Genomic DNA, 10,267 nt, shown 5'->3' on the forward strand with positions numbered 1-10,267 from the left:
ACCACAGCCAGGTTCACTTTGACACCTTTTCATGAGTATTTTGCACTTGGAGATTTAAACAGTCTCAATTTGTTGAGATTTTAAAGGTCATTTAAAGTAATTATTTACTCACCCTGGTGTTGTTCTAATGCCATATGCCCTTCTTTCTTTTAAATACAACAAAAGGGGATTTTTTAATGTACTGCTATAACGTTAGTTAAAATGGCAGTGAATAGCGACCAGCATCAAGCTTTAAAATAGACGCAAAAGAATTACAGAATGATCCCAAGTGTTCTTGCGGTATCTGAAAAACAACAGACAAGGTTAAGAATTTCTTTAAATAATACATTAATTTTCTGTTTGTTTTTCACAAAACCCCATCATACAACCCCAGAACACTTGAAATATATATGTGAAGCATGGGATCATTCTGTGATACTTTTGTGTTGATGCTGGTCACTATTTACTGCCATCCATATTGTGAGCGGGACATTTTTAACAAATTCTCCTTTTGTTGTCCATAAAAAAAGAATGCAACTGTGAAAATGCTCCAATGGGCCAATATCCAATAATTAGATAATAAAAAAAAAATCATTTATTGCATTTGTTGTCCATTGATGAATATCACATTTCAAATCCCTCAGAATGATCCTGCTGTAGGTCTGCTGGGATTTCTTGATCATACTCAAGGTGAAACTAAGGCAAAACTGAAAAATATTTTGCAAAAAATAAATATATTAAAAATGTTCCTCTTTTTTTCTGGACAGAATTTGTGCTACATTCATTGGACAGTTAGTAATGATTCTCACCAATCCCAGAACTCAACCATAGACTCTACTCTGAGGAAGACTGAAGTTTGATCATCTCATTGAGATTGCTGCATAATCCACATGATCCTCCTCTTTGACTTTCTGTAAAAATGCATCACAAGATAAAATAAAATATTTAAAACAAGGCAATTTTTGAGGTTCAATGTGATTTTTTTTTAATTTTTTTTTTTATAACAGTAATCATTGTTCTTTGAACATGAAGCATCTTGAGGAAACACCATAAAATATCTACTTCATTAATGTATATCAGTGGTTCCCTTTCAATCGCACACGTTCAACGTAGTTGACGTGTCGACTGATTGGGATCACGCTTAGGGAGCCTGTCATCTTCGAGTATTGAGCCAATGCACATTGGATATGGATGCACACACCAGGGCCAGTATCCCTAAAGAATTTTTGGGCAAAAAGTGGCTCCTAGCGGCTAAATTCAAAGAAAATTCTCAGAGTCTTAGAATTTCTTAGAATTTCCCCTAAAAGTGACACGAAAATCCCAGTTAATATAAAAGCTATTCCTCAAGATTCCTAGCGCTTAAAAGGGCTCCTAAGGCGAGATCTGCTAAGAGCAGGGAAGAGGACTTTTAGTGGCTTAGGAGTTCCCCTAAGCAGCTGCACAAAATGGTCAACAGAGGAGGCAGGAGAGATGTCCTGCAAACACTGGATGACATTCCTTTTTTTATCCATTTTCTGTGTTTGTAGGATATTTGTTAACAAGCCTTCATAAATAGACCAGCCAGCAATCACAGACATTGATAAAAGCTGAGCCGTGTTACCCTCGTTAAGACCACACTGAGTTGTAACGTTGCAATTTCTACTTCATTAAGGACAGCCCCTTGATAGGCCATCTTTTTTCAATGGGGTCCATATGGGAGTGAAAGTACAAAATATGCCAGCTAGGATATTAATATGAGCAAATAAGACACAAATCATTATTTGAACAGGGTGTAATGAGCTTAAGTTTTCACATATTTTAGATTCTAATGTTAGGCTATAACCCCTACAGCTTACTATTCATTTTCCAGATATTTTCTTGAATGTGAAATATTATTTACAATTACAGTCTGCATAAGATTAGAGTGTATAATTATGTTTATTGATTTGAGGGTACATCCTTTGCTCATTATCACCAAAAGTTCATTTTCATCAAACTTGTAGGATCAACCAATCACGGCTTTTGAAATGATGACTCATACCTAGCAACGGGGTCAACCACACCTCCTCACTAAGATAGGATTTTCCATCCATTCCTTGCTCAGAGTTCACTGAAAATGTTCTGGAATCACTTCTAAGCTAAAACTCCTGGCAAGGAATTTTTAGGTTAAGTAGGAGCTCTCTGAGAGGATTCTCAGAATCTTTAGGGATACGGGCCCTGTTGTCTTTCGCTTCAGAGCCGATCTGTTCGATGTCTCTGAAGAGTGTTAAAACAAGCTAGTGTGTCGGTGTTCTTCTGGAAGACTCTCCCAGTGCTGGTGTTTCTACAGCGAGTTGCAGTGGTGATCGCGAGCTATTGAAGCTCTCAACTGCGGTTCTAACAGCATTTTATTTCTAAGAGTGTTTGTTGTCGGCCGGTTGAGGGCGGAAGTAGTGAGTGCTTCACTGTACAGTGTTGCCACGGTCATTCCCCTGTATGCTCCGGCACTGGTGACGGGTCCAATTTCCTGAAAGAGCAACACAGGTGTGTTTGCGGCTTTTTAAAGATGCCATTCCATCCATGCGTTTCTGGGTGTGGTAGGGCTCTGTCCCCCTCTAACGGTCACAATAGCTGTATCACGTGTTTGGGCTTAAAGCACACTGAGGCAGCTTTTGTGGATGAGTCATGTTCTTATTGTGGGAACATGACCATTGCGTCGCTGAGATCGAGACTCACCTTCGTCTGCGAAGCTGGAGTCCCATTTCCATGGCCCCCTCTAGTGTTTCTTCTGGGCCAACTTCTCAGAAGGCTGGAGTGCCACGTGAGTTGGGTGATCTGAGCCCATTTTTTTATTGTATCCTAAGCTTGTGTAAAGGATCAACACTCTTCTGAACAGGGGCGGAGCAGCTCATTTGCATTTAAAGGGACACACACAATAAATGAAGTGTTTATGCTCACACCCAAAAAGGGGCAAATTTGACAAGCTATAATAAATTATCTGAGGGGCATTGAGCTGAAATTTCAGACACATTCTGGGGACACCATAGATTTATATTACATCTTGTGAAGAGGGGCATAATATGTCACTTTTAAGTAATGTGGCATGGTTGTTGGTGCCAGACGAACTGGTCTGAGTATTTCATGGCAGTTCTGAAGGCAAAATGGGGTCAAACTAGGTAGTAAGGTTTATCTAAAAAGTGGCCGGTGACTGTATAATGAAGTTGTATAGTGAAGTTTAGAGATCCTGCACTCTTTCAGTAGCCTGGCAACTCACCATTGTCAGGGCTCAATCCGAGGGGAGGGATAAACGACTGTCTTTCAAATTCGCTCTGCATGCAATAGGACAGCGCTACAACCAACCAGAGCGTTTTCCCAACAGCGGAGCTAGTTGATAGATTAAACTTTTGCCGTATCTGGCCAGCAAAACTACGAACACATCTTCCTGTTTTAAGAATGACTTAAGTGCCGTGCTTTGTTCTTTTCTCCAAGTCCTCCAGAGTCACGGACAAAGCCGATTCGAAAGACCGCTGTTCGCCAGCAGCAGCTCTTCTTTGTTTTAAAGTAGCAGGGAATTCACGCGGAACCGTCACAACTCTGTCGTCATTATGTAAAGCCCGCCCACTGACTCTATACATGATGTGATTGGCCTGACTAGAGTTTGTTTTTTCCAGCTCGAAAGTCAACGGAGAGTTGCTAGACTACCCTGGCTGCAAAATAAATTTTGCTGCCGCTAGGGTGCATCTAGATTTCTAGGCTACTCTTTCAGTGTTTCTCAGTTGCTTCAATGGAAACTTTATGTAGAAAACTAAAATAATCGTATGGTAACACCTTTTTTGGACCTACATTAGGCATAGCAGTTTTGTTTTGTGTTTTTCATATTGAATGAAGATTATGCCTTAATGACGTGTTTTTAAGTGCGTGATTTCATCATACAGACAAATACACACAGACAAATCTAAATCTTACTCACTGCTGAAATGAGACGGACACAGAATAAAGGATCTTACCCATTTACGTGTGTTTCTTTTGTAGAACACTGGCTCTGCATAAGTGGTCTCTTCTGCACGAGTCTCTGATGTTTCTGCAATAATGACAGATGCATTAAAACAACAAAACTCAAACAATTCCTTATCTTTACAAAATATATGTATTATTATGTATAATATGTATTATTATCAAGGCTCAAATGTGAGTGTTAATGCACAAAATCAATAAAAAAAACGTAATCATGCAATTATAATAGCATTACTATTTAGTTAGCATTACTATAGACCTTCCGCGCTGGTCGGATGCCGGTTTTGGGCCAATCGAGCGCGAGCTTACAAGGTAAAAAAAAAAAAAAAAAGAGGATAACTGTGATTAAAGGAACTAGAAGCTGTTAACTACAAAAAGCGAGAGGAAAACTCTGATTAATGATAATTAGGACTATCATTCAATTTAAATATTAAGGGTGGGTGATATGAAAAAAAAAAATCTTATATCATGATATGAGTTATTTTATTTCATAAACATTTTTGATACCATTAAAATTTCATAATTCTCATCACCAATACCAATAAGACGGGCATTTTGAAGTGTGAGTATTTGCCCATTCAAGCCCACTAAGACGCAAAATATAACTCAGTTCAGTACGGCTTTATGTGCACACTTCTCTCAGACAGAGGTCAGAAATACCTCAGACATGTACGCATATACAGAAATTAGTTCCCTTTTACTGCTTTCACACTGTTATTTCATGCTTGAACGGTTTAAAATCACTTATTTTTAAACCGCAAGTCTTCAAAAGGCATTCAAATGGCAAGCTTTTGTGAACATGCAGCACAGCAACATCACATCAGTTTAACCGCGATAGAGACAATAGTCCAAACAAAATCTCATACCAGTTGACAAATTTCTACTGGTTAATCATGTCTAGAGGTATATTGCCCACCCTTATTAGAGTATATTTTAAGAATACTTGTTTAAATCAGTAGGTGATACTTGCCTTCTTGATCAGTTTTTCGGTGTTTCCTGCAGATCCAGAAGATCCCAAATCCTGCAACAATCATCAGAGATCCAGCAGAGATCAACACTATCAGAGACACTGAGACTGGTTGTGAAGTAGACTGATTGTCCTGTTCTGAAATGATGAAAAAAGAAGTGAATGCGTCAGTCTGATCTCCAACAGAAGACAGAGATCAGGTCAGTAAACACACACATCTATCATCAGTGCTGTGGTACCTGCACATGTGTGACAGAGTGTGTTGATGTCCAGATGTGTGGTCTGGTTGCTGATGGGATTGTTCAGCACACAGCTGTAGGTGTTTTTATCCTGATATTCCACCTCCAGAGGTAGAGAGAGACTGATGCTGAGATCACACACACTGATGCTGGACAATACACTGATTCCTTTGTACCAGGAGAGAGTCGCATCACACACATTCAACACTGATGAACACACCAATGAACATGATGATGATGATGAAGAAAGGTTTTGTGAAAAATCTCTGATAATGCGAGGTACGGGCAAACGAGCTGGAAAATGAGAGAATAAACAAAAATATAGATAAAAATCAACAGTCTTATTTTTGTGTAGTGTGTAGAACGTTAATGAGTGTTTCTGTCATCTTAAACTATAAAATGATTAAACTGTTAAAGAAATATTCTGGGTTCAATACAAGTTCAGCTCAATCTTCAGCATTCATTTGTGGCATAATGAAAGATCCATTTAATAAAACAACAATTTGTGATGGACAGGATAAAATTATCTCTGCTCACCATAGACAGAAACATTGAATGTTTTTGATGTCAGTTTCGCTCCACTTATCTCTAGTTGATAAACTCCAGCATGTTCAGTTGTGGTGTTTGTGATGATCAGAGATCCAGTTTGATCGTCCAGCTTCAGTCTGTCTCTGAATCTCCCATCAGGAACATCATCATATGTGGAGAAGATTTGGTTCTGTCTTCTGATTCGAGCTAAGACATACTTTTCAGCTCCAAATGCCCACAGTATATCTTCAACTTCATGTATTTCTGTAAGATCAGTGTTAAGAGTGACAGAATCTCCCTCCATCACTGATAATGACTCACCAAACACACCTGAGAACATGAAGAGGAACAGATTAAGACTCTCGTTGGTTTACAAAGCCTGAAATCAGTTCTAGTTTGTAACATTTAAACATGAACTGAAAACCACCGTAAAGATACAAAAGAAAAGACACGTTTATAAATGAATGTGTACATTGCAGGGAGCATTTGCAAGCTGCTCTTTCTCAGCCAGAGATATTTATATTCGCTGTAGAAATTTCAGTTATTTTCCATAACTTGTTACATTTTCATCAGGTCTAGAAATCACATTTTAAGTCTCTGATCACAAACAGAGACCTGAATCCAAAGTTAGTAGATCTCACAGTAATTATTCATCAGATAAAAGCAGATAAAAATAACATAATTCAGTAGCAGCTGCTTTATTACCCAGAAACAGAAAGAAATTAAGTAGTAGAAATGTTTGTATAACTTACCAATCAAGTTCCACCAACTCAAACAGAACAAAACAAGCGTGTGAAACATTTTCTAAAAAATGTTTAGTGAAAATTCTGACCTACTTTGCTGATAGGCATTCATCTAGTGCATGAATCCTCCTCCCCCAACAGAATCTGACCACCTTCCACACACACACACACACACACACACACACACACACACACACACACACACACACACACACACACACACACACACACACACACACACACAATAAACGGATTTAAAAGTTACATATAGATGCTCTTCTGGCATTTATTAAGGCTTCAACTGTTCTTTAACTGTAGCAAGCATTCTTAATTTTTATCATTTAACATTGTTTTTGAACTAGTAGTTGTCTGTGTTAAATATGTAAAAAGTAGAAGAATATTGTATGGATATTGGATAAACTAAAATTGAGACCTAACAATTGTAGTATATATTTATTCAGTTGTCAGTTTTTGTGTATGGAAATACCAAATTAAGTTAAAAGTTAAAAGTATCTGACATCTGAGTCAAACTGAAAGCCGCTGCGGTCGGTTTTCTTCAGAAATATGGTTTGATCTGTTGGACAAACAGCATATAGGTGAAAGTATACCTTCAGAGTGTGTCTGACACCGTTTTAGGTGAAGAGTTGTTTCTTGCTTTATGAACAGCTTTTTGTGACTCTTTAATATAAGGAAACGTTAAACCAAGATGAGAAACTGTGTCTGACACAAAGGGAGAAATGTCATATTTAACTACCACTCAAATGTGTATTTTGTAAAAGTCATCTCTTTTAAAAGAAATTGATACTTTATATCAAAGTAGTAGGCTAAAATAAAACATGCTAAAGGTTGTATTTGGATCCCAGTGGGATGCCCGATTTTTGGGTAAAAATTAGTCAACAGCTCACAATAAATGCAATTTTTTAGTTGAAACTGTTTAAATTGTATTTATTTATTTTGATTATTTTAATTCCTTCTATGTAAAGCATGAATTACTGTTGTGTATAAAATGTGCTAGGCCTATATAAATAAACTTGCCTTGCCTACTACAGTAACAATAACTGATGCTGTTTACCGTGGTATTTTGTTGTTGTTGTTGTTGTAAGAACAGCATCACACATATCATAGTTTGAACTTGATATTAATTGCCCAGTGTATGCATAGACAGTATATAAACTGGACACAGCGACCCCATTGGATTCAACGGAGACAAGTGAAGTCAATTAGAAGCACTAACTTCCTGATGGCTGAGCGTACTGCGCAGACTCACACTGAGCTTGACGACGTAGATGTGACGTGAGCAACCCGTCTGTCTTCTAGTAGCTGTGCCAAGAGAAATCTGAATCATTCCCTTCCGAAACTTGCAGAGACGGAGAGTGTGAGTAGGAGGTGTCCATGAGCTGGAGCAGTAGCAACTTTTGCTAAGTATTCTGATTAATTACTTTGCCATTTTGCCTCCACGTCCCCCCGATTGCTTGCGAGCTTCTCCTCCTGTCCATACGGTAATCTCTCTACTGTGCGACAGAGAGTCGCGTTGGTATGACGCAATCGTTAGCCTATTTTTACAAAAACTGCTTCTACGGGGCCATAACGTAAGATACAAGGTAATGGAGCCTTTTATACATTTTCGTGTTTCTTTAGAAATAAATAATGGACAAATGGAGTCTTTAAACGCCTCAGATGTAAAGTTATTCGCTGTCAAAGTGACGCCAAAATGAATGGGAGTCAATGGGATGCTAACAGCAGGTGATGGTCTGATAGCCAATGGCGGCGCCCGGGGAAGCTTCAACATAATATGAAACGCTGCCCCCCGAGTGTATGGCTCTTGGCCTTCCCCTGAGTCCGCACTTTCGTGACGTAATGCCGCTTTGACTGTCGGGAAGAAGTCTGCTGCGGAGCTCGCCTCAGCATCGGCAAATCGACCGCATGGGGGCGCTCGCGAGCACCCTTCTGAGACCTAAAATGACAAATGGGACACACTACGGTCTCGTGGACTTAAAGGTATGGAAGTTATTTCAATAAAATAAAAATAAAATAAAAAAGCTTAAAATGCTTTTTAAGCATTTTAATTTTAATTATGTTAGGAAAAAACTTCCATAGGAGATATTTAGAAGAATGTCAGTAACCAGACAGTTTCTGGCCCCATTGACTTCCATAGTAGGAAAAAATATATAGCCTACTATGAAAGTCAATGGGACCAGAAACTGTCTGGACACGCGCGTGCATGCAGCAGCCATTGTAAGTCCACAAAACCGAAAGTGCACCATGAAGTGTGCCATTTGGGACAGGGCCTTTAATTTAAACATGAAGAAGGCTATACTAAAAGCAGTGTGTATAGTGTACTACTGGAGCGCCATCTAGTGTACTAACCAGGAATGTTTTAGAATAGCCTTTACTTTTCATCCAATTATGACTACATGAAAAGAAAAAAGCTTTTAAAATGTAGAGACATTGTGCTCATATTGTTAATGATCGAGTTGAACAGCCAGTTAGCTTGAGTAAAGGTCAAAGGTTGAATCCTAGATGTTAAAAATCAAAGTTTAGTTAATCAGTGTTGAATGTATATAGAGATGTTTATTCTACAAATGATTTAGTAGTAATTTAGCTCAGTTATTTCTAATAAAAAATTTTTTAAATCATGACAAACTCACAGATTTCAGCCGTGATGATTTAATCAGACCTGTTTTAATGGCATTTATCACATACAATCTTTCGATCTCCTTTCCATTTTAAGAAAATAATGTTCATATAGGCATAACTTTTTCCTGAGCTAATGAATACTTCTGTGATGAAAACAATCTGACCATGTTCTGCTCTGAACACAAGGCACACCGTTGTTGTCTCTTACTGAGGCTGTGTTGTAGGATTTTGACCTGATCCCCACAGAAATTGAGCTATAACATGATTTACACTGAAGTATTGAAAGAAAAGTACACTTGCTCTGTGTAGAGAGCTCATGTATCACAGCATGATGGCGTCTGCGACAATGCCCGTCTTATTCCAGCAAACACTGGCAGATCAATTAGTAATTTAAAAGTAATCTTTAAAAGATTAAAAACAGACAGGACAAAAAACTAATGACAAACCACATCAGTGCAGTGTGCAAAATGACAAGAAACAGAGTTAATCATGCATTGCTAATGACTGGAACACTTTAGTAGCTGAAGTAAAACATTTATACTGAAAAATATCAAGCACTTGTGTTGCTGGTAATGTGCTAAGTTGTTCCTCATATTACTGATGAATGGGTTATCTTTTTTGTAGCAGTATTTACGTAATGTTAAAACTTATTAAATATTAGACAATATATTATCACAAGCCACGATACAATAATATTGTGTTTCGAAACATTTTGCAAAATGCTGATTATATGCATGTAAATTGATGTTTACTACCATTTTGCAACTGCAAATGTCTGTTTTTATATTTTTATTAACTTAAAAAAAAAAAAAATAGAAAAACTGTCACAAATACAAAATTAAGGGAAAGAGACAAAGAAACAAACAAAACAACACCAAAGCGCAATGTGCAAAGTACAGTAACAAATGAAACACCACTACCAATTCAAAATCACAGTGGGTGTATTGCACTTTCATGGAAACATTGATGTAAACAAACAGACACTATAAACATTAATGTAAACACTCAAGTGTAAACAGCCACCCGTGGATGGTGAAATGTGCTTATTTCTGAAGGCACTAAAATGTAGCACAAAAGTTGCAGCATAAGGAATAACAGCATATGTGATTTAGTCAGTCCAACAGCCAGCATATCTGTGTTGTTAATGTGAGTCAAGTATTCTAATGGACTGTGGAAATAAGTTAATACTGAAGGTCCTTGCA

General features: G+C 37.9%; 1 protein-coding gene across 1 annotated transcript; it reads right to left on the reverse strand.

Moving 5' to 3' along the window:
* Positions 1-738: 738 nt before the first annotated feature.
* Positions 739-6,543, reverse strand: LOC311295842 (SLAM family member 5-like). Its single transcript, XM_084417365.1, has 6 exons — positions 6,438-6,543; positions 5,695-6,015; positions 5,158-5,451; positions 4,922-5,056; positions 3,945-4,018; positions 739-890 (listed from the first exon to the last, which is right to left on the reverse strand). Exons 1-6 carry the CDS (start codon positions 6,484-6,486, stop codon positions 840-842), a joined length of 924 nt encoding a protein of 307 aa, XP_084273491.1. The 5' UTR covers positions 6,487-6,543; the 3' UTR covers positions 739-839.
* Positions 6,544-10,267: the final 3,724 nt, after the last annotated feature.

The sequence above is a fragment of the Rutilus rutilus genome, assembly GCF_951802725.1.
Source record: "Rutilus rutilus genome assembly, chromosome: 8".
Lineage (NCBI taxonomy): Eukaryota > Metazoa > Chordata > Actinopteri > Cypriniformes > Leuciscidae > Rutilus > Rutilus rutilus.

Bases quoted from the DNA above. Each gene is read 5' to 3' on its own strand.
- LOC311295842 (XM_084417365.1), bottom strand. From the start codon at position 6,486: ATGTTTCACACGCTTGTTTTGTTCTGTTTGAGTTGGTGGAACTTGATT. The intron at 6,016-6,437 runs GTAAGTTATACA...TCATGTTCTCAG, and splicing joins GAGTTGGTGGAACTTGATTG to GTGTGTTTGGTGAGTCATTA. The intron at 5,452-5,694 runs GTGAGCAGAGAT...CTCATTTTCCAG, and splicing joins ATTCAATGTTTCTGTCTATG to CTCGTTTGCCCGTACCTCGC.